This window comes from Syzygium oleosum, unplaced genomic scaffold, assembly GCF_021117445.2.
Source record: "Syzygium oleosum isolate NSW1041296 unplaced genomic scaffold, Sole_v2.1 Sole_v2.06, whole genome shotgun sequence".
Lineage (NCBI taxonomy): Eukaryota > Viridiplantae > Streptophyta > Magnoliopsida > Myrtales > Myrtaceae > Syzygium > Syzygium oleosum.
Window position 1 is genome coordinate 12316333 of NW_026607490.1, and position 24951 is coordinate 12341283.

Consider the following 24951-nt stretch of genomic DNA (forward strand, 5'->3'; position numbering starts at 1 on the left):
GTCCTAAACCTTTTGCTTTTGTGCCAATTTAGTCCATTCGACTAATTTTGGCCGGAAATCGGTGACATGAACGCTAGCCGAATTACGTGAGGCACAGCCAGCACTGACATGGACATATTTTAATATTTTTTTGATTTTTTAATTAATTTTTTAATTTTTTTTCCTTCCTTCTTTTGTTTCCCACTGTGACCGGCGAGGATGATTGGAGCTTGTTGGCCATTGGGCTAGGCCAACCTCACCATGGCCTCGCCCGCGGCTGACGAGGCCATGGCTACCCTTGGCCCTGCCTCACGATGCTCTCAAGAAACGTCCAAGCCCTTGAGACTGAAGCTTCGAGTATCAACTCCGATTCCAAAACATTCGTACAACTATCATTTAGGGCTTCGATTTTGATTCCCGGAAGCTCCACACGAGAATGATACTTCGGCTTGATTCGATTGAGCTGAAATATCACTAATGAGGAGGTTTGAATCGAGGATCATCGAAAGTGCTAAGGATAGATGATAATCGAATCACATATATTCCGCAATCTGAAGAGCCAAGGCGAGGCTGCCATTACCCAAATCTAGGCGAGGCTGCCTCGCTCATGGCCACTATGGCCTTGCCCAGTGGCCGGCGAGTTCCGACGACCCTTGCCGGCCATAGTGGTAAACAAAAGAAGGAAGGAAAAAAAAACAAAAGAAAAATAAATAATTAATTAAAAAATGAAAAATATTATTAAAATATGTCCACATTAGTGCCTGCTGCACCACATAGGATGGTAGACATTCACGTTAGAGATTTCCTACCAAAATTGGCTGGATGGACTAAATTGACATAAAAGCAAAAAGTTTAGGGCTCAATTGGCAAAAAGAAAAAGGTTTGTGACTGAATTAGCACAATACTCTCCACCGCCTACACCCTGTTGCCACCATCAACGACATCCTTCATAAGCCATCATACCATCGCCCACTTCGACAACCTTTAACAACTATATTTATGCCAAACAAAACATCAATAGCTACCATTTTCACTTAACAATCCTGATGATTCGTGATATTCCTCTATGGAAATAATGAGTGACATATATGTTACGAAATTATCTAATCAATTATTGGATCCAGAACCACCTTTTAGGATGAACAATAAAAATCTAATACCTTATGATCGAGAGATCACCGGAGGGGAATCAAAATTTGAGACTATTAGCACCCCTCATTCGACAAAGTTTCAGTTTAAAAATTAAAGCCAAGGAATTATAAGTTAAATATATGTATCATAACTTAATCGATAATTCAACTATCCAATGTGCGATTTTACGGTTTGCAATTATATTGCACTGATACCCATCTAGACTAGATGTACCTCAACATCGTGGATTAGCATCATTTTGTTGATTTTTTTCCTCATAAGAGCTCTTCTTTGGTTCCTACTCAACCGGGAAACAAGATTGAAGTTGGAAGGGTTAAGCAACGAATTCCAAAGTCTCCTCTACACCTTCAAAGGATCAAGGGCCCTACGGCTACCAATGATGTTTTCATAACGTTGTCTATACTCTCCAGCTAATATCTTAAATTAATCATGCACATTTTTAAGACTAAATTTAATAAAGATAATTATTCTCTCTTGACCAATTTTGTGGTAGGCCCATAATGATAGTGAACAGTGTTTGACGACGACTGTTTCAAGAGCTCTTTGCACTTGAAAGTTCTGTCGTCTCTGACTTTTACGAATTAGCTGACTTTCACGAGTGATTATCATTGTTTGTCATGGAAATGAAAAATTACATATGTGGGTAAAATTTGGAGATTAACATACTGGAAGGGCCTAGTGGTAAGTCAACCAATATGAACTTGGCAAAAGAAAACCCGAAATTTCAAGTATGGCTCGAGGCATGAACTTCCCTAACTGGACAGTAGTTTAAAGGTACGGTTGTTTTACGAAAAATAAATGATTTAGAAAATATTTTCCTGAAAAGGATCTTTCGTATTACTTATACAAAATGAATAGACAAAAAATTTTACATCGTCCATGAAAATGTTTAGATATAAATTATTTCGATAATGAAAGTATTTTTATTGATTAATTATTGCAAGTAATATAAGCGAATATTTTTAGAAAAATATTTTCCAATTTATTTTACGCGAAACAAACTATATCTAACTGTTTAATTCTTTGCATCTGTGAAAAAAATAAAGAATTTCCCTTTAGGTGTTTTCGTCATCAACTCCAACAAGAGGAACTCGAATTCTTGTACCGTTCTCTTCCTCGTTCTTGTCATGACGTGGAACTAAATCAAGGCCAGCTAGTACAACTTGGTGTGCTTTGAACTTTGAATGACGATGGAGTCCTAACCAATGGACTTGCTTATAAGTACCAAGTAGTTCTCTTCATCATCTTCATCAGCTTAAGCCCTCTCCAGTCTCCATTAGCAATCACACTAAACCGTTCCACTACCCTTCTCGAGTTCAGTTCTCTTTGTTTCTCACAAGGCAGACATGGCAGTCATCGCCTACTCGCAGGAGATCACAAGTGTGGTCACACCGTCGAGGCTGTTCCAGGCTATGATCCTTGACTCACACAATGTCCTGCCCATGATTATTCCCGAGGGCATTAAGACCGTTGAGTTCATCGAGGGAGACGGTGGAGTTGGTAGCATCAAGAAAACCAACTTCAATGAAAGTAAGTTGGATTATACTTGCACTTCTACCGTGTCAAGTCCATACATAGACCTTGGAATTAAGAACTAACTTCTTAACTTTAATGAATATGCATAACAGGCTCTTACATCAAATACACGAAGCACAAGATGGATGCTCTGGATGCAGGTAGCTTTTACTGCAAATATACCATGATGGAAAGCGATATCAAGTTCGACAAGATCGACTGCGTTGTGGAAGAAGTGAAGTTCGTTGCGGCTGGCAGTGGATGCATCTGCAAGATGACCAGCGAGTACCATGTCAAAGAAGGTTGTGAGCACAAGGAGGAGGACATCAAGAAGGGAAAAGACAAAGCCATGGGACTGTTCAAGGCTGTTGAGGAGTACCTTGTGGCGAACCCCGATGTCTGCGCCTAAATGCTTTTCTCAAGATCCTTTCTGAGTGACGATAGAGTAAAATGAGTGGAAAGTTTGTATTGTATCTTGTGTTTTCCCTTTGGCTCTGCCTCGGAGCTTCTGGGTGAGGAAAGGTTTTTATAGTGTGACTTCTATGTTATAGAGGGGTTTGATTGTTGTGTGTAAGGCCGTGCCAAAAAATAAAGCTTGAAGGAGCATTGAGCAATCCAATAAATTATGGATTTTGCCCAAGAGAAGATCTCCCTTTGTGGTCATGAAGGTGAATTTTCTCTTGACTTATAGATGAGTTTGCATAAAGAAGAGATAGAGGGCACAATGAAGTGCAAGGGAAAATTGGGCCTTTCATTATACTTCACGATCATAATAGAGACATTTGTCTTTTTGAGTTAATCCAAGTTTAAAGTGCAGTCATTTCTATTTGATGACTTAGCTACAGTGCCATTTGAAAAGTCAAACTATCAAAATTACCTCCCGTAAAGAGAAGCAAAATAATTATCAAAATCGATTATAAGAAAAAAGAAAAAAAACTCTTTCTTTTTTCTTTTCTTTTTTCTAAAAATAACTTTTCATTTAAACAAAGAATTACAAAGTACAAACGGAAGCAGTACCAATATTAGAACAATATAATATTTTTTAATTTAAAGGGGAAATTATGAAAAAGAAAAGAAGATACGATTTCTATTTGATTAAAGCCCAATTTGCAAGCGCATAAGTAGCTTCATCATTGGGTTTACCGGACCCAGCTTAACTCCAACCCGGATTGTGTTGAAGTAGGAAGGTTGAATACTCCGAGGGCAAAGACGCTTTTGTTGGATAACAACAATTAAGACATTGCAATCGATTTTAAAAATTGCTTTTTGGATGCCGAGAGACTCAGCATAATTGCAAGGGAGAGGAAGAGCTTCTACTTACACTTCCATCGGCGAGTTCCACCTTTCTCTTCTTGTCCAAGGTTGGACTATTGAGTCGCTAGCCAATCTTGCAATTATAACTGTGGCTCCTTTATTATCTTTTCATGCACCATCTACATTAAATTTTAGCCTTTGATCTAATGATGAGAGCTAGGACTCTGTCCTTTCCCCAAGAGAATCGGCTCCTAAACTTATTTCGGCAACTGTTCTCGATAGCGCAACGAACGAACATAGAATTATTTCCTTAGCAATGACAGTCACGGTTGTCTAGTATCAAGCCTAAAATTTGTGTCTAAATCAGTTCTTGATTTAAAAAAAATAATTTTATTTTTGAAAAAAAGATTGTATCTAGGCAATTCGGAGCTGAAATAGGGATAACTTATCTAGACTCACCTATTTTACACTTTTGTACCGACGAAAACCGATGATTCTCATGTATGAAAAAAATATTCGATTTGAATTACTTTTTCTTGGGGGGGGGGGGAAGTACGAAAAAAGTCCTAAACCGATTGCATTTGTATTAATTCACTCTTAAACCTTTCGATTGAGCTATTTTTATCATAAACCTTTTGCATTTTTATCAATTGAGTTAATTCGACCAATCTAGGCCGGGAATCGTTGACGTGGATGTTAGGTATCTTACGTGGCATGGCTGGTGTTGACTAGGGCCTTGCTGGCCGCTGGCGAAGGTGGCCATGGCCTCGCTAGGGCCTTGTCGGCTATTGGCGAAGTCTTGCCTCAGCCTTGCTAGCCATGGGTGAGGCCATGGTCGCCTTCGCTCATGTCAGGCTAGGCCCTAACAAGGCCAAGCAAGGGCCTCGACCCTCATGGAGGCTAGTGAGGGCTTCGTGACCCTCACCCAGTGGCTGGCGATCTTTGGCGACACTAGCCGGCCACAAACGAAAAGAAAAATAAAACAAGGAAAAAGGAAAAGAAAAATTAATAAACAAGTTTGAAAAAATTGTTAAAAATTTTCACATCAGCGTCGATCGTGTCATGTAGGACGGCTGATGTCCACGTCACCAATTCCAGCCTAAATTGACCGAATACACTCCATTGGTACAAATGTAAAAAGTTTATGACTAAATTATCCTAATTGAAATGTTTATGACTGAATTAGTATTAATATAATAGATACTTTTCCCTTTTCTAGAAAGTATCGTAATGGGCCCACAATGTCTGCGATTGAATATGTAATTTCTCATTAATTGTAATACCTCACCTTAGGTTCTCATAATAATGGCCACACAGAAGAGCTTTGATCGTGATTTTTCCTGTTTTTCTAACCTTCTAGACGATCGGTGGCTCCTCCCAATGAGAAAACAAGAAAGGCTTGAATGTAATTCGGCCGGTCAAATCCGGAGTGCTTTGAACTTTCAATGATGATGGAGTTCTAAACTGTGGAATTGCCTATAAATACCAAGTAGTTCTCTTCATCATCTTCATCAGCTCAAGCCTTCTCCTTTATCAATCACGCCAAACCCTTCCCCTACCCTTCTTGAGTTCAGTTCTCTTTGTTTCTTACAAGGCCAACATGGGAGTCATCACCTACTCGCAGGAGATCACAAGTGTCATCACACCATCGAGGCTGTTCAAGGCTATGTTCCTCGACTCCCACCATATCCTACCCAAAATTGTTCCTGGGGGCATCAAGAGCATTGAGTTCATCGAGGGAGACGGTGGAGTTGGTAGCATTAAGCAAACCAACTTCGGTGAAAGTAAGTCGGATCATACTTATATTTCTACCATGTCAAGTATATATCTATACTTCGGAATGAAGAACTAACTTCTTCACTTTAATGAATTTGCATAACAGGCTCCCACATCAAGTACACAAAGCACAAGATTGATGCTCTCGACGCAGGTAGCTTTTACTGCAAATATACCATGATCGAAAGCGACATCAAGTTCGACAAGATCGACTGTGTCGTGGAAGAAGTGAAGTTCGTCGCGGCTGGCAGCGGATGCATCTGCAAGATGACCAGTGAGTACCACGTCAAGGAAGGTTGTGAGCTCAAGGAGGAGGACATCAAGAAGGGAAAAGACAAAGCCATGGGACTGTTCAAGGCTGTTGAGGAGTACCTCGTGGCCAACCCCGATGTTTGCGCCTAAATGCTTTTCTCAGGATCCTTTTTGGGTGATGATAGAGTAAAGTGAGTGGAAAGTTTGTATCGTATCTTCTATTTTCCCTTTGGCTCTGCCTCGGAACTTATGGGCCAGGAAAGGTTTTTTATCGTGCGTATTGGTATGTTATAAAGGGTTTGAAGGTTGTGGGTAAGGCCATGCCAAAAAATAATTCTGAAAGGAGCAATGAGCAATCCGATAAATTATGGATTTTTCCCTAGTAAAGATCTCCCTTTGTGGTCATGAAGGTGAATTTTCACTTGATTTATAGATGAGTTGCATAAAGAAGAGATGTAGGGGCAAAATGAAGCGCAAGGGAAAATTGAGCATTTCATTATACTTTTATGGGATAAGTGCATTATAAGTCATAAAACTTATCATGACAGTGCAATTGAGTTCTAAAATTTTTAAAAAGTGCAATTAAGTCCTAAAACTTATCATGAAAGTGCAATTGAGACCGAAAACTTTAAAAAAGTGTAATCAAATCCTAAAACTTATCAAATCGATCAAGTTAAATCTTTTCGTTGATTGCATTTTTTAAAAGTTTTAGGACTTAATTGCACTTTTGTGATAAATTTTAGGATTTGATTGCACTATGTAAAAGTTTTATAACTTAATCGCACTTTGTGAATAGTTTTAGGATTTTCAAAGCACTTATCCCTACTTTTCCTAAGCTAGATAGATTATCGTCAGATGAAAAGCAAGCATTGTTTCCCAAATAAAAATGGAGAAAATTTGACTAGCAATGAAGAAAAATAAAAGGTAGAAACAAATTAAAAAAAAAGAACGGTCATGATAGAGAAATTTGTCTATACGAGTTGATCCAAGTTTAGAGTACAGTCATTTCGGTTCGATGACTTAGCTATAGTGGCATTTGAAAAGTCAAACTAGCAAAATTGCCTTTCGTAAACAGAAGCAAAATAAATCAGATCCGCTTCGATTAAAAAAATAAATAAAAAGAGCTTCGCCACTGTTTTTTTATTCTAAAAGTAACTTTTCATTTCAAAGCATTACAGAGTACAAACAGGATGCAGTACCTACGTCAGAATAATAAATTAAAGAAGGCTCTACTAATATAATATTTTTAACTTTAAATGATAGATTGTGAAAAAGAAATGAAAATGCGATTCCTACTTCATTAAAAGCCCAATTTACAAGTGCATGAATAGCTCCATTAGCTGGGTTTACGAGTCCAAGCCTAACTCCAACCTGGATTGTGTTGAAAAAAGATGGTTGAATACTGAGGGCAAAGACTATTTAGCTGGATAACATCAATTAAGACATTGCAATTGGTTTCAAAAATTACTTTTCAAACGCCAAGGGACTCAGCATAAATGCAGGCGAGAAGAAGAGCTGCCGCTAACACTTCCATCGACGAGTTCCAACGTTCTCTTCTTGTCCAAGGTTGGACTACCGAGTCGCTAGCCGATCATACAATTTTACCCGTGGCTCCTTTGTTATCTTTTCATGTATCATCTACATTAAATTTCAGCCTTTGATCTGACTATGGGAGCCAGGAGTCTGGCCTTTCCCTAAGAGAATCGGCACCTAAGCTTATTTTCGTGATTGTCCTTGATAGCCCAACGAACGAACCTAGAGTTATACCCTTAGCAACGGTGGTCATGGTTATTTAGTATGAAGCTTAAAGTTTGTGTCTAATATAAAAAATTCAATTTTCTTTTTGAAAAAGATTGAATCCAGGAAATTCGGAGCTGAAAAAGGGATTAATTTATCTAGACTCGCCTATTTTACGCTATCGTTTCAACGAAAATGGATGATTCACAGTATAACCAAAATATTTGATGTGAATTACTTTTTCTAGAGAGGGGGTACACCGAGTACAGACTATCGTAATGGGCCCAAAATGTCTGGGAATGAATATGTAATATCTTTATTAATTGCAATACCTCACGTTGTTATAATAACGGTCAAACAATAGAGCTTTGATCGTGATTTGTACTTTTCCTATCCTTCCAGATGGTCGGTGGCTCGTCCCAATAAAAAACAAGAAAGGCTTCAAAGTAGTTCGGCTCGGTCCAATTGGGAGTCCTTTGAACTTTGAATGATGATGGAGTACTAAACAGAGGACTTGCCTATAAGTACCAAGTAGTTCTCTTCATCATTATCATCAGCTCAAGCCTTCTCCATTAGCAATTACGTCAAACCCTTCTCCCACCCTTCTTGAGTTCAGTTCTCTTTGTTTCTTAAGAGGCCAACATGGGAGTTGTTACCTACTCGCAGGAGATCACAAGTGTCGTTGCACCATCGAGGATGTTCAAGGCTTTGTTCCTTGATTCCCATATCCTACCCAAGATCGTTCCCGGGGGCATCAAGAGCGTTGAGTTCATCGAGGGAGAAGGCGGAGTTGGTAGCATTAAGAAAACCAACTTCGGTGAAAGTAAGTCAGATCATACTCATATTTCGACCATAGCAAGTATATATAGAGATCTCGGAATTAAGAATTAACTTCTTCACTTTACCGAATTCACATAACAGGCTCCCACATCAAGTACACGAAGCACAAGATCGATGCTCTCGATGCAGGTAGCTTTTATTGCAAATATACCATGATCGAAAGTGACATCAAGTTCGACAAGATCGACTGCGTTGTGGAAGAAGTGAAGTTCATCGCGGCTGGCAGCGGATGCGTCTGCAAGATGACCAGCGAGTATCACATTCAGGAAGGTTGTGAGCTCAAGGAAGAGGACATCAAGAAGGGTAAAGACAGAGCTATGGGATTGTACAAGGCTGTTGAGGAGTACCTTGTGGCCAACCCCGATGTTTGCGCCTAAATGCTATTCTCAAGACCCTTTCGAGTTTGTATTGTATCTTTTGTTTTCCCTTTGGCTCTGCCTCGGAGCTTCTGGGAGAGGAAAGGTTTTTATAGTGTGATTTCCATGTTTTAAAGGGATTTGATTGTTGTGTGTAAGGCCATGCCAAAAAATAATGCTTGAAGTAGCAATGAGCGATCCAATAAATTATGGATTTTGCCGAAGAAAAGATCTCCCTTTGTGGTCATGAAGGTGAATTTTCGTTTGACTTGTAGATGAGTTGCAAAAAAAAGAGAGAGAGGGTAAGGTGCGTTAATCCAATTTGATTTGTTAAAATAAAATTTTCCACTGACTGTCTACATCATAACTATGCCAACTGAATATTGATGAATTAAGCTGTAGTGTGCTTCTTCGCAAATCATGGAAGCAGACTTTAAGATTGTTTCCCTAATTAAAACCATCCCGCCAAACAAAATGGAGAATATGTGGCCAAAGAAACAAACAAACTCCATTTGACTCGAAAAGAATAAGAAAAATAAAAGGTAGAAAAGTACTTAGCATAAAATTAAAAAAGGAAAAGAAGGGTCCCAAGAGAGACGTTTGTCTTTGTGGGTTAATCCAAGCTTAGAGTAGACTTAGTTCGATCCGATGGCGTAGTTATCATGGCATTTGAAAAGTCAATCCTTAACAATGGAGGTCATGGTTGTCTGGTATGGGACTAAAATTCGTGTCTAAATCAGTTCATAACATGAAAAATTCAATTTTCTTTACGAAAAAGATCGCATCCAGGCAAATTGGAGACAGACAAAAGATCTTTTGATCGATGATTTGTCACTTATTAACCTTCTAGATGATCGGTGGCTCCTTCCAATAAGAAAACAAGAAAGGCTTGAAAGTAGTTCGGCCCGGTCCAATTCGGAGTGCTTTGTAATTTGAATGATGATGGAGTACTGAACTTATGGACTTGCCCATAAGGACCAAGTAGTTCTCTTCATCATATTCATCAGCTCAAGTCTTTTTCTATCACATCAAACCAGATCCTTCTATTTCCTACGGGAGTTCGTTTCTCTTCGTTTCTTACTAGGCAAACATGGGAGTTATCACCTACTCTCAAGAGTTCACATCTGCTGTCGCTCCGTCGAGGATGTTCAACACTTTGGTCCTTGACTCACATGTCATTCCCAAGATTGTCCCTAAGGGCATCAAGAGCGTGGAGTTCATCAAGGGAGATGGTGGAGTTGGTAGCATTAAGCACACCAACTTCGACGAAAGTAAGTTGGATCGTATATGTATTACTATGCCGAGTTCATTATAACATATAGGCCTTAGAATTAAACCATCTGCTTTCATGAATTTGTGTAATAGGTGCCCATATGAAGTACACCAAGCACAAGATCGATGTTCTTGATGCTGAGAACTTCTACTATAAACACTTTGTGCTGAGATACATGTGCGAGTTGTGTTAAAGAAGTCGCACATCGGAGAATTGGTGTGGTGTGGAGCAGTTGATATATTCAAGTTGGCCCATAACTCATTGGCTTAAACTTTTGAGTGAATGTGGGTCCAATTGAACATGTTAACGGGCTCGGACTTGAGCTTTCTTTTGGCGATCTCCCTGGGTGCAGGTATTGGGCTTCTGCCGCATACTCCCAACAAATGGTATCAAAGTCGATGGTTGATTGGTGGCCCACTCTCAATGTATATTGCGGTTTCCGGGCGGTGGGGGTTGTTGTAATATCCTCAAATTCGACCCTTTTCGAGATATATGAAATGATTATTTCGTCAATGCACTGTTAGTTAAATCTCGCTCTGAATTGATCACTCATGAAAAGAATAACTAATATGGAAAGGCTATTAAGGGATTAAGTGCGTACGACTCGAGAACTCGACCATGGATTGACAATTTGATCATAAGGAATGACAAGGGATAATTTTGAGCCATTATAGACTAATCAAGGAACGGTTATAGAATGGTTCGCCAAGAATTTACAATCGGATCGCGGGTGATTCTGTTTGACCATTGTATGGATTGTGAACGACCCTAAGCCAATTCTTAATGATTGTGTACTTCGGAACTAGTGATTGACCCATCGCAATTACATGACAATCGAGGTCACCCATGACTCGAGAAAGCTTAAACGTGGTTTGATATCAAATCAATCACGAGTTGAATATGTGTAACTCTTAAAAGCCGCTCGTTAGTTTGAGATATACTAAAGTTGCAATTGATCGATTTTGACCATGAATTAGAATCTGAATTTGGATATCGAACTTTCAAGTATTTCAAGACTAACCTATTAGACGTCGCCTCATTAATCCTCTGCTTTATCGGTTTGCTCGAAATTCTCGGAAAAGGAAATTTTGGGCCAAGAATTGGAGCCCACGAGGAAGTGGGCCGAGCGAAGGCCCATTGGGCCTCACGCCCAAGGTACTTCGGCCACTTGGACCCAAACAAGTTCAAGTGGGCCCAATGAGGCCCACTAAGCCCACTTTCCCATTTTCTATCCCAATAGCAAATTCAAGCTCAATTTGAACCCATGAACTTTTCAAGCCCATTTCTATTTAATTAGGCCCATTCCAAGGCCCATCTCTTGACTTTGGCCCAAGGGTAAAATGGGAAATTTGTGCCAAAAATGTGAAATGACCAAAATACCCTTCTTGCATTATTGAACAAAGAGACAGAGAGGAAAGACTTTGATGAGTGAAGACTTTGGGGAGTTGCCATGATGAGTGAAGACTTCGGGGAAGTTGAGAAATATCTCCCAATTCTCTCTCTTGTTTCTCATTTCCTTCTCTCTCTCTCTCTCTTTCTCTCCCTCATTTTTTTGCCCCCTCTCTCCCTCCTCTTTCCTCCTTCGTCCGCCCAGCAACACTGTGCCCCTTGGTTGCTGTTTTGCGCCGTGGAGCCACCTGCCACCACCAGTCGCGCTCCATGACCGCCCGTCGCCGTGCGCCGTCCGTCCGAGCCGCTCCCCTTGCCGGTCCGCCTTCACCGCAAGCCAAACCAGCCCACAGAAGCTGCTGACCTGCTGTCCAGCCACCGTCGCCACCCCGTGTCGTTTCCGAACTGAGCTGTGCGTAGCCCTCACCGCCACCGCCGTGTCCGTGTCGTCGTAATTGTTAACGGGTGAGTTAACGCTCTAATCCCTTGATTAGTACGTTAAACTCGATTAGGATTAGTTTATATTAAGTTAATTAGGTGATTAGTGATTAATGGTGATTAATTAGTTGATAGGTTATCAACTAGTGATAGATTATTTGAAAGTTAGGCGATAAGCTATCGAAATTTTGGTGATAAGCTATCGCCAAATAAGCGATAAGCTATTGATGAAATGGTGATAAGCTATCGTCGAAAGGATAAGAAACTATCGATAAAAGGATGATAAGCTATCGTCAAAGAGACGATAAGCTATCGGTATTTGAGTGATAATCTATCACCAATTAGGTGATAAGCTATCGATTAATTTAATGATAAGCTATCACCGAGGGGCGATAAACTATCATTAATTGGATGATAAATTATCGCAATCAGGGCGATAAGTGAATTTTATATGGGTGTTTTCTGCTTGAGTTAAGTGTTGAATTATGCCAGTTTCATGCTGTTTAATGCTTGTTTTGCCCTGAAAAATAATTGCCCTATGTGAGACCTTGTTATTTAATTTTTAAAAGGGTTTTTGTGGATATATAAATAGTAAACCCCGAGGTGTCGGGTTTATATGTCAAGTTTTATAAGTAAAATAGGGTAGGGGTGTTTAAATAGGGAAGCATGCAAAGTTTGACGGTTTTATTATGTGTATGTGATCACGTGTCAATTTATTACTGCATTTTTAGGCACGAAAGTTGCAGTATTTTGTTATGTGAGCACAACCATGTCTGCATTGGTTAAATGAGAAAAAAATGAAATTGGCTTGAGTGGTTGAGGTGCTTGCGTGATCACATAATGAGAATCTGTTATCCCCGTATGAGTGCGGGCGTGCCTTGAATGGCCGTGATGAGACCTTCGATGGATTTCGGGCGTGCCCTGAGCAGCCGTGATCAAGACCCGGTTAAACCAGAAGATCCCCGTGCGAGGACAGGCTTGCCCTGAGCGGCCGTGATAGATGCCGGTCATGCCGGAAGACTGCCAACTCGTGGGGTTATGTCGTGACCCTGAGTGGTCTTAAAAATCGGAACACGCATGGGTGCATTGTGCATGGAAAGTTGCTATGTGTTCTAATTACGTTATATGCTTATTGCATTATTATGACACATGATGGTTTATAACGTGCAAAGCGTGTGCCAAGGCGAGGTAAGGATGCCTGCAATTGTGTGATGGCGTGTTTGTGTGTGCTGTGCTGAGTTGCCTGACACTATGTATAATTAAAGCAAAGCAAGGGGTTATTTTGCAATTGATCTTTCATTATTATATTGCTGCATGTTTTAGGTGCATCCGAGACGAGTTGACTTACTAAACGAGGCTTAGGTCATTAACTTGCTGAGATTTATATCTCATTTGTTGTTGTTAACTGTTTTCCAGGACCTTAGCCTGACGAACCACCCGATGCGGTTTGGGGTGCCGCAGAATGTGGATAGGATTATTACTACCTATCATTTTCCCAGCAAGCCGCATCTTTTTTAGCGCCACCTGTCTACTGTGTGGGTGGATGAGGGCCTAGCTATGTGGGTCCCATATCAGTTCCTAGCATGGTTCATCCGTGAGGGTGAGGGCCTGTACGACCCTCTGAGGGGCTTCGATGGTTCTCCAAATAGGGGCCCTGGGCAAGAGGTCTGGGACCCTATGGACATTGACCCACCTGAAGGGTCAGTGGAAGATCCGGAGACGAACCCTGATCCTGTGTACACATCGAATTACGAACCGTCGGCGCATGATCCCGACTCGCCCTATTTTGACTCGCCGAACCACTATATTAATAGTCATTGAGGGACATGCCTGGGATCTGTTCTTTTTGGATGACTCGCTATTGGATGGAGTAGATTGACCCCTAGCTCAGTATCTTTTTGGTAGGGTTGTGAGGAAAGGTGCCCTTGAAGGGCTTGTAAATGTGTTTCCTTGGGGTTAATCAAGTAAATCAATAAATTGGCGCTTTGGCACGACTGTTGTTGATTTTTATTACTATCCTTGTTGATTGTTGTTTTGATTGGGTGATTGTTGTCGCTTCCGCATGCATAATTGAAAAATAAAATGAAAGATTGGCGACGAGTCCTGGGACGTCGCATTTAATTGACCTAAGTGAATAGGGGTTGTTGCGAGCTCGAGGGTTGGGGCGTGACAGTTGTGGTGTAGAAGTGCTGACCCGATGGCAGTCTTCATGGTTCGGTTTGGAGAAAGAGACTAGAGATGAACTAGGATGTTGATGAAGATTCAAGCTGGGATATAAGTTGGTGTAGAAGAATACATGAAATAAGGGGGAGCAGACCTAACATTGAGCTCACACATGAGGGGGAGATTGTGTAAGATACATGTGTGAGTTATGTTAGAGAAGTTCCACATCAGAGAATTGGTGTAGTGTGGAACAGTTAATATATCTAAATTGACCAATAACTCATCGGATTAAGTTTTTACGAGGTGAAGTTTGTCACATTGGATAATGACGGATGTGCCTGCAAGATGATCAGTGAGTACCATTGTTGTTCGCGCTTAAATGGCATTTTCAAAAAGAGCGATATGAGTTGTTAAAAATGGCGGAAAATTGTAGGACATTTTTTTTTGCCTTTTTCTTTCACAATTTGAGCTTTTCTGCGGGATGTTTTTTTGTGTATTTCTATGTTTCTGAATAGGGTTTGGTGGCAATAAAACTTGAAAGACAAATGAGCAATCCATTAAATGGATTGCACTTGTTTGGATTTTCCCCTAAAAGGTGATCACCCCTTTGTCGTAATCAAGGTTAAGTATCGCTCGACTTATACGTGAGTTGCTTCAAATATCCTAAATTTCCATTCATAATTTTCAAGAAATCTCTAGCCATGACTAATGAGAAAAATAATTGATATTTGTGAAGCCCACATGACTATGGCTTGTTATTACATGTTGGTTTAGGTGCCCATCGCGGGCCAACCATTCTGGTGCATATAAGTCCTGAGGCTAATTCGAAGAGAAGCCATAAATACATTTCTTAATAGATCGAGCGTGTTAATGATGCTATTGTGCCTCTTCATCCATAATCACTCTTTTAACCCTAGAGAGAACGCTTTTAACTACTTAATCAAGATTTTACATAGAAATTCTCTTAGACAAGAGGGCCATTTGGGTCGTGATTGCAACATTTACCAACAAAAAAGGCGAAATACCTTTCAAATTAAACCAACTAGTCTGATCGATAAAGGTGTGAAGGGTTCTTTGTTAATTTTTGGACAAGAATGTAAATGGTAAGAAATTTAAAGATACGAATGTTGGGAACAATTGTTGCTAGCAATGTAAAGGTATTAGAAATATTAAAATGTGCAAAAAAAAAAAAGATAAACATATATTCTGGATAGATTGGTAGTATTTACAAAGGATACACTTTGACTATTTATAACTTGCAATAGATGATAAACAGTTACCAGGTATTTAAATTCGCACTTCGTGACACCTATTATTTAGCAACACTTATTGACCTACCTCATTTACCGACTCGTCGTTCCTACACTCGGCCACTTTCCGCCAACATCTCCATCGACTGACCAGGTCTTCTTGTAAACCGCTTCTACATTATTGATTAAACGCTCCCAGTATTTAGTAATCATCAGCTACAATTGCCATCTTAACAGGCTTTTTTATCGATCTAGTTGCCGGCCAAACACTCAGGCATTTTTTGGTGTTAACACAACCGCAACGAAGAGAGAGTCCACAAGAATGATGGTTTGGAGACTTAAAGTCGATTGTAATTCAATTGGACAACTCATTAAAAAAAAGGGTAAAAGTCACCAAAAATTCTGAACTATGCCTGCAATGACATATTTACCATAATCTTTTTCTTGTTACATAAAAAATCTCAAACTTGTACTTATGTAATACATTCACCAAAACAATTCTCAAGGTTTCGTAACACTTTTTTAGCCAAAACAACGTCGTTTTTATTTCACTTAAGTCACGTGGGCATCATATCAACATTATTTACTTTCTAGTGTCCATGTAAACATATTTTTAACGGTTTTCATTGACATAATTTTGATGGAGGGTAAATGTGTTACATAGGTACAAGTTTGAGATTTTGGTATCGTAGAAAAAAAGTTTAAAGTAAATGTGTCACAGTGGACATAGTTTAGGGTTTTGGGTGGCTTTAGCCCTTTAAAAAAAGAAATCGATCAACTTTATATTTTTCTTTTATGAATATAATTGTGCATGGAAGGTTGTATTGTTTCCTCACGCTTGCTTCTTACTATTATTTTAATGTTTTATACTCGAATGCTTATTTATGTACATTTACATATAAATAAAATGTACGTTTTATTTTCGTGACAAAATTAGTAGTATTATTTAAATATTGAAAATCTCCCGAACCTCATCCGCATTGTGGGGATTACACGTTCATCCAAGGTGCCCCCTCTCCTTAACGAGAAATCCTGGAATGCGTTTGGTTGTCCGGATTTCTAAACATGATAGGACTGGATAGGATAGGATAAGAAATCCTGGGATTTCTTCATATCCTATCTACTATTTGGTGGACTACGGATTTAAAGTCGGATAGGATAAATTTTTTTTTTTTTGCTATTCACAAGTCCGGAGGAGTCGGTGAAGGAAAAAAAGCCGAGAATTTTTTTTGGTGAAAGCGCACAAGGTGTGGGGATGAAGATGACGGCGAGTGGAGCGTAGGGTTTCTGGAAAAATAGGCATTAGAAATCCTATCCAGGTCTATCCCACCCCCCCTCGGATTTTTTTATCCGGGCTATATCCGGTCTATATCCGACCTTATCCTATCCTGGACCACCACCAAACACAGGATAGGATAAAACATATCCTATCCTGGCTTTTATCCGGTCGACCAAACGCAACCTCAGTGGTTTGTAAGCGCTATGTCACTAGTTGATGTTGTTAGATTCCGAAAACCGATGAACGGTTGAAAACCATCAACGAAACATGATCATACATGTATAATTCATTGAGAAAGCATAAACACGGAAGCGTACTTGAATCCATAGCGTAGACTGTTGTTCGGTGTCGTGCGGATAGCCTTCCAGAACAATACGTTTTTTTTTAAGAGTTCCCTTTGAATTCTCTTTGTGTTTCTCTCTTTCGATGGGATGAAGAGGAATCAGTAACTTACGTACGTTCTGGGGACCATAACCGCTCTTATAAGGTAACCCTAATGTTACCCTTTAGAAATTACAATTTTGCCCATCATAAAATTGTAATTTCCCCTTTAGTCTCTACACATTAAAGGGCCACACCTATTTGATACATTAAAGCCCTAAATTACCTTAACTTAATTTATCACTTTTAAAGGGCTTAACTTTATATGACAGTGGTGCAAGTGGATACACACGAACTTTATAAAAAGTTCTAACTTCTGGCTTGTGCCTAAGCCCACCTTTTGTTCCTGGACGTGGAAGAAAATTCATGATATGCGAGATTATGCTCGGACTATTTTTCGCTGGAAAATTGGTAATGGACGTTCAATCTCCTTGTGGTTTGATTGGTGGCATGATAGAGGCCCCCTACACCTTCTCTTCAATGATACGGACATTTATCGAGTCTCGCATTCCCGGGACACCACCTTGTTCGGGCCTTTTATGACTCGGTATGGCAACATTCACTTACTCTGGATGCTATATTGAGCTGGACGGAACCTTCACCTATTTTTCAGGAGGACATTGAAGATGAGCTGATCTGGGCTCCTCAACCATCCTCTACCTTCTCGGTGGCGACAGCTTGGAACCATATAAGAAGAAAAGGATTGCCGGTTCAGTGGCATTCATTTATATGGGATCACCATATTGCTCCTCGACACTCCTTTCTTCTATGGATAATTTCCCTCAGTCGATTGCCTACTCAGACTGCTCTTATTCATAATAGCAGGATCAATGCCGCTTTATGCGCTTTTTGTGGTGCTACTCCGGACTCAATCAATCACCTTTTCTTCCAATGCTCCTCTACAAGAAGTTTGGCGTTGTTTTGGGCAACTAAATGCTATCTCCCATGGCGTAACCGTCCGTGGCATGAGCATATAACATGGGCAATGAAGGTTTGTGGAGGATCATCATTTGCCCACCGTCTCACCAGGTTCTCATTTGGTGCCCTTTGTCATATAATATGGACTGAAAGAAACAACTCAATCTTCCGCAACAAGAGTATTTTCATTCCTGGCATGCGCAATCATATGATCAAAGTGCTGAAGGATAAAGCTTCAACCCTTGGAAGAGTTGCAGACACGCCAATGAATAGGAGATTACAAAGGAGTTGGGGGCTATCATCATCCATTTTTTCTTAGTTCTTTCCTTTGTTTTTCCTTGTTTCCTTTGGTCCGGTGTCTCAGGTTGCCGTGTACCTCTGGCTTGTAGAGTCCTTTGGGTCCTGGTTTTGGATTAGCCTTGTTTAGTGCTCCCGATTCTTCTCTCGGGGCTTGGTTGTCTGTTCTATTTGTATAGTCCTTGCTGGACCTTTCTTGACCCTTTCTGGACAGTATGTCCTATTAGGGTCAGGTATTGGTTGGAGCTATAGCTTGTATTTGGTTTTGAGAAAGTTATATATATACTTACCTTAAAAAAAAAAAAAAAAAAAAAAAAAAAAAACTTTATATGACAGTATGCATTGCATTATTATTTCACATATAACCCAACGTTGGATTAAGGATCCAACAATCTCCCACTTGGATTATATGTGTATCCTTATAATTATGCTTTGCAATAACAACTATTTGAGCTCAACTTTACTGTCATTACCGAAATGTATCTCTAACCAATCCGGTCCATCAATTATATCAATATAGGATCAAAGCGGCTTTTGTCACGTCTATTGTAACTCAACCCATCAATGGTCACAAAATTGATACAACTGAATGACATGGATTATGATGTGGATGTGTAGCATGGAAATTTCATGAAATGTGATATTAACATGCCTATTTCCAACTGGTCCACCTTAAACCTTAGTGAGATCAGACTTTACCAAAATCAGAGTGTGAATAAATCCTGATATTTCTGCAGAAAATAACCTCAAAAATTGATATACTGAAATAACTGAAAATGTCTATATTAAGAACATTTAAATTACAAACTCCCACTAAGACTGAATATCCTCAATAAACATAACACCCATACGAGCAGTATGCTCATGGAACACCTTGGGTGGCAATCCCTTAGTAAGCGGATCCGCAAGCATGGAGTTTGTACCAATATGTTCTATAGACAACTGTCTACTCTGAATTCTTTCTTTAACAACAAGAAACTTGATGTCTATATGCTTTGACTTCGACGAGCCTCTGTTGTTGTTAGAATATAAAACTGCTGATTTATTGTCACATAATAACTTGAGTGGTCTTTCAATGCTATCCACTATCCGTAGTCCCGTGACAAAATTTCACAGCCATATTCCATGATTGGATGCTTCATAACATGCTATGAATTCTGCTGCCATAGTTGAAGAGGCCGTTATGGACTGTTTTGCACTCTTCCATGAGATGGCACCTCCGGCTAACAGATAGACATAGCCGGATGTAGACTTCAAACTATCTTGGCATCCAGCAAAATTGGAGTCAGTATAACCAATGATCTCAAGCTGATCCAACCTCCGATATGTGAGCATGTATCCTTTTGTTTTCTGTAAGTATCGCAAGACCCGTTTGGTTGCTTTCCAATGGTCTACTCCTGGATTGCTTAAATATCTGCCCAACATTCCAGTAATGTACGCAATATCCGGACGCGTACAAACCTGAGCATACATCAGACTCCCTATTACAGATGCATAAGGAATCTTCTCCATTTCCTTTCTTTCAAAATCATTCTTAGGGCACTGATTGAGACAAAACTTGTCTCCTTTAGATACAGGGGTATCAACTAGTTTACAATCTTGCATGCCATACCTTTTGAGAACCTTTTCGATATAGCTCTTTTGTGATAATCCAAGAATACCCCGAGAGCGATCCCGGTGTATTTGTATACCTAATACAAAAGAGGCGTCACCAAGATCTTTCATCTCAAAGTTATTAGACAGAAATCTCTTGGTTTCGTGCAATAAGCCTATATCGTTCTTTGGCAAGCAAGATATCATCAACATACAAAACCAGAAAAAATGTACTTGCTCCCACGAACTTATAGTATATACATTCATCAACCAAATTCATCTCAAAGCCAAATGAGACGATCACTTGATGAAACTTAAAATACCATTGTCGAGATGCTTGCTTGAGCCCATAGATGGATTTCTTAAGTTTGCAAACCATACTCTTTGGATCTCCAGGATACAAAGTTTTCTGGCTGCACCATATATATTGTTTCATCAATGTTACCATTGAGAAACGCTGTCTTTACATCCATCTGATGCAACTCAAGATTGAAATGCGCCACCAATGCCATTATAATCCTAAAAGAGTCTTTCGAAGAAACTGGAGAGAAAGTCTCTTTATAGTCAATGCCTTCTTTCTGTGTAAAGCCCTTTGCGACAAGACGAGCCTTATATCTCTCCACATTGCCTTTTGAATCCCTTTTGGTTTTAAATATCCATTTACAACCAATGGGCTTCACACCTTCTGGCAATGGGACAAGATCCCAAACGTCATTGTCTCTCATGGACTTCATCTCCTCCTTCATGGCATCATTCCACTTCTGAGAGTTAGAACTTTCCATGGCTTGACGAAAGGTAATTGGATCATCTTCCATCATTCCAATATCAAAATCATGCTCTTGGAGAAATACAATGAAGTCATCTGGCATTGCACTTCTCCTCTCTCTAGTGGATCTTCTTAATGGCATATGTTCTTGAGGTGGTAGAGTTTGATTTTCTGGAATAATTTCTTGAATGGGAGGTTCTCTTTCATCGTCCTGATCAGTTGTGTCCCGATCAATGACAATGGCATTTGTGGGATCAATGTCAATGGCAGGTGTAGGAACATTAACAGATTCCTCTTCAAAGTCAAGGTCCACACAGAAAGAAGGCATTGACTATAAAGAGACTTTCTCTCCAGTTTCTTCGAAAGACTCTTTTAGGATTATAATGGCATTGGTGGCGCATTTCAATCTTGAGTTGCATCAGATGGATGTAAAGACAGCGTTTCTCAATGGTAACATTGATGAAACAATATATATGGTGCGACGTGTAAAACTTTGTATCCGGAGATCCAAAGAGTATGGTTTGCAAACTTAAGAAATCCATCTATGGGCTCAAGCAAGCATCTCGACAATGGTATTTTAAGTTTCATCAAGTGATCGTCTCATTTGGCTTTGAGATGAATTTGGTTGATGAATGTATATACTATAAGTTCTGTGGGAGCAAGTACATTTTTCTGGTTTTGTATGTTGATGATATCTTGCTTGCCAGCAACGATATAGGCTTATTGCACGAAACCAAGAGATTTCTGTCTAATAACTTTGAGATGAAAGATCTTGGTGACGCCTCTTTTGTATTAGGTATACAAATACACCGGGATCGCTCTCGGGGTATTCTTGGATTATCACAAAAGAGCTATATCGAAAAGGTTCTCAAAAGGTATGGCATGCAAGATTGTAAACTAGTTGATACCCCTGTATCTAAAGGAGACAAGTTTTGTCTCAATCAGTGCCCTAAGAATGATTTTGAAAGAAAGGAAATGGAGAAGATTCCTTATGCATCTGTAATAGGGAGTCTGATGTATGCTCAGGTTTGTACGCGTCCGGATATTGCGTACATTACTGGAATGTTGGGCAGATATTTAAGCAATCCAGGAGTAGACCATTGGAAAGCAACCAAACGGAAGCGTACTTGAATCCATAGCGTAGACTGTTGTTCGGTGTCGTGCGGATAGCCTTCCAGAACAATACGTTTTTTTTAAGAGTTCCCTTTGAATTCTCTTTGTGTTTCTCTCTTTCGATGGGATGAAGAGGAATCAGTAACTTACGTACGTTCTGGGGACCATAACCGCTCTTATAAGGTAACCCTAATGTTACCCTTTAGAAATTACAATTTTGCCCATCATAAAATTGTAATTTCCCCTTTAGTCTCTACACATTAAAGGGCCACACCTATTTGATACATTAAAGCCCTAAATTACCTTAACTTAATTTATCACTTTTAAAGGGCTTAACTTTATATGACAGTATGCATTGCATTATTATTTCACATATAACCCAACGTTGGATTAAGGATCCAACAGATGTAGCATGTATTTTTTAAATAGAACCACTTACAATTGAGACTTGTCTTAAATAAAATAAAAAACTAAAAAATCTGTCTTTTTCTCTCTCTCTCTCTCTTTCTCCTCCATTTAGCCACCGCCTTGCCTGAGCTTCGCACTTCCCTTGGCTGTTGCCACCGGCACCATGTCTAGGCCTGCCGCCGCCTCTATCGTCTTCGTGGCAAGCTCCATCTTCCCGAGCATGACCTCTATTACGTTGTTTTTCTTTTGGCATTTTGATTTCGTAGTGCTGCCCATCATGGTGGCTCGTCCATGGCATCTTGACCTCACCGTCAGGAATCGGGGCCATTGATGAGCCACCGTCGCAAAATCTGAAGGCATGGCCACATATATGGAAGTTCGGCTTTGTTTGTGGTCTTACATCGTGGATTTTGTGGTTGATTTTGTCAAAAGTCGTAGCCAAATCTGGAAGTTTTTGGCTCTGTCTTGTATCACAGTCTCTGCAGTCGGCTCCGTCAAAAGTCGCAGTCCTCACGGCGGCCTCCGTCAAGCCGAGCCATTCCCCCTATTTTTTCGTCAAGTTCGCAATCTCCGTTGGGATCATCCAGGCTAGATCAGGAGGCATGAGGTTGGTGCGACAACAAAGGCAGAGGGAGAAAACTTGCGCTGGGCGCAGAGGTTACGGCGTGGCAGTGAGCATTGAGGATGGAGGTTGCGGTGGCTTGTGCGGTGGAGACAGCCGAGCCGGATTCTCAAGTGGTTGGGCAAACTGTGGTTGGATGGAGGAGCGGGAGGTGGCTAGATGAAGGAAGAAGACAGATGAAAATAAGATTTTTACTATTTTTTTTATTTGAGACACGTATCAAATAATAAGTGATTTATTTAGAAAAATGCTTGCCGCGTTGGCTAGTGACGCGGTGCTCGCAAGCCATTGAATATTTTTTCCTCTCTGACTCTTATTTAGTTTTTTTTAAATTTTTTGTTTTCTCCAATTTTTTTCTCTTTTGTATTTATTTTTTAAATATTTGATATATTTTCTGATGTGGCCCCGCGTAGTTAACAAGTATTAAAAAATTACCATGACGGATTATTGTGTGCAATATCATTGAACCGGATCGTATTCGTGACCTCTTCAGAAGGACCAAACTGATGTAGATAAAAAAACATTTAGAAATTCACTGCATAATTCAAATATTTAGGATTTGGTTGCATATTTGGCACAACTTTTAGGACAATTGGTGCAATTTTCCCATTTATATGTGGCGAAAGATTTAAATTTCTTTGGGTAAAAACAAGTCAAATTGTGTGCAATGCAAAGATTTATTAAGTGAAATCAATCTAGACACGCCTTGAAAACTCACATTTCTCATCCACCCCAATATTTAATGCTATGATGTGGAAGATTGCATTTCATCAGTTTCCATAGTTTGGATTCTGGTTGTACCACAATGCATATCACATAGAAACATCTTTTTAATGCAATAATAGACAAATAATGTCATAGCCGGGGAATTTTATATGGACATTTCCAATTATTCCAAGAGTGACTTGAGAATGTAGTAGTTAACATGATTGGATGTCCAGAGAATCTTAAATGCTGAACTTGAACATTTATTTAATGGAGTAATAATGTATAGAAGAATATATTGTCGGCATGATAAATAATTTCTATGAACTTGATATCTCTATTTATATACACCAATTTAGATTGTACTGCTGCGCCCACCATATCGGTGAACCCGACACGAACAAAGAATTGTAGTCCTTCATGTTTCATCTGTAGAGAACTTGTCCGTTCCATTGATCTTCTAGATTAGTGGTGGCTCTGCCCCAGTGAGAAAGGAAGAAAGGCTTAAAGCAACGCTGATCAGTCCAATTTGGAGTGCTTCGAACTTTGAATGCTTATGGACCGCCAAACAAACTTGCCTATAAATACCAAGTGCTTCTCTTCATCGGCTTCATCAGCTCAAGCCTTCTTCAATAGCATTCACACCAAATCCTTCTACTACCTTCTCGAGTTCATTTCTCTTTGATTCTTACAAGGCAAAATGGGAGTCATCACCTACTCTCAAGAGTTCACATCTGCTGTTGCTCCAACGAAGATGTTCAAGGCTTTGGTCCTTGACTCACACAATGTCATTCCCAAGATTGTCCCCGGGAGCATCAAGAGTGTCGAGTTCAGTGAGGGAGATGGTGGAGTTGGTAGCATTAAGCAAACTAACTTCAGCGAAAGTAAGTGGGATCACCACGTTGCTTTACCATGTCAAGTTGATCTATAGTATATAGAACTTAGAATTAAACGATCTACTTTCATGAATTTGTGGAATAGGTTCCCATATCAAGTACACCAAGCACAAGATCAATGCTCTTGATGTGGAGAACTTTTACTGCAAATACACTTTGATCGAAAGTGATATCAAGTTCGAAAAAATCGATTTTGTCGTCTACGAGGTGAAATTTGTCGCGTTAGATAACGGTGGATGTATTTGCAAGATGACCGGTGAGTATCATTCCAAAGATAGTGCTGAGCTCAAAGAAGATGGTATCAAGCAGGGTAAGGACAAAGCTATGGGACTATACAAGACCGTTGAGGAGTACCTTTTGGCAAACCTTGATGCTTGTGCTTAAATGGCCCTTTCCAAAATTCTATTGAGTGATGTGAGCTGAGTGGTGGAAAATTGGATTGCATTTTCCTTTCCTTTTTCTTGCTCCATTGGAGCTTTTGCGAGGAATGTTTTTCATGTACTTTTATGTTTCCAAAGGGTCAGCACGTTGTGTGTGAGGTCATTTCACAATAAAACTTGAAAGACAATTGAGCGATCCATTAAATTAGATTGCATTTG

At 39.8% G+C, this 24951-nt stretch overlaps 3 protein-coding genes across 4 annotated transcripts in view; all 3 read left to right on the forward strand.

Annotated features, from left to right (window-relative positions):
• The first annotated feature begins 2406 nt into the window (after positions 1 to 2406).
• Positions 2407 to 24951, forward strand: part of LOC115663603 (major strawberry allergen Fra a 1-3-like) — a 49007-nt gene continuing 26462 nt past the window's right edge. Inside the window, exons 1-2 of one of the 2 annotated variants that reach the window (XM_056312037.1) lie at positions 2407 to 2661; positions 8587 to 8667. In XM_056312037.1, coding sequence (XP_056168012.1) covers positions 2478 to 2661; positions 8587 to 8667 — 265 coding nt within the window. In that variant the 5' untranslated portion in view covers positions 2407 to 2477. Of the gene's footprint in view, positions 2662 to 8200; positions 8489 to 8586; positions 8668 to 24951 lie in introns of those variants that run through there. The other variant, XM_056312038.1, reaches the window with a different exon arrangement.
• LOC115663602 (major strawberry allergen Fra a 1-3-like) lies at positions 5397 to 6305 on the forward strand. The gene is made up of 2 exons (XM_030585591.2): positions 5397 to 5684; positions 5783 to 6305. Exons 1-2 carry the CDS (start codon positions 5501 to 5503, stop codon positions 6076 to 6078), a joined length of 480 nt encoding a protein of 159 aa, XP_030441451.1. The 5' UTR covers positions 5397 to 5500; the 3' UTR covers positions 6079 to 6305.
• LOC130138324 (major allergen Pru ar 1-like) lies at positions 24121 to 24804 on the forward strand. The gene is made up of 2 exons (XM_056312047.1): positions 24121 to 24340; positions 24438 to 24804. The coding sequence occupies exons 1-2, from the start codon at positions 24157 to 24159 to the stop codon at positions 24734 to 24736; spliced, it is 483 nt and encodes a 160-aa protein (XP_056168022.1). The 5' UTR covers positions 24121 to 24156; the 3' UTR covers positions 24737 to 24804.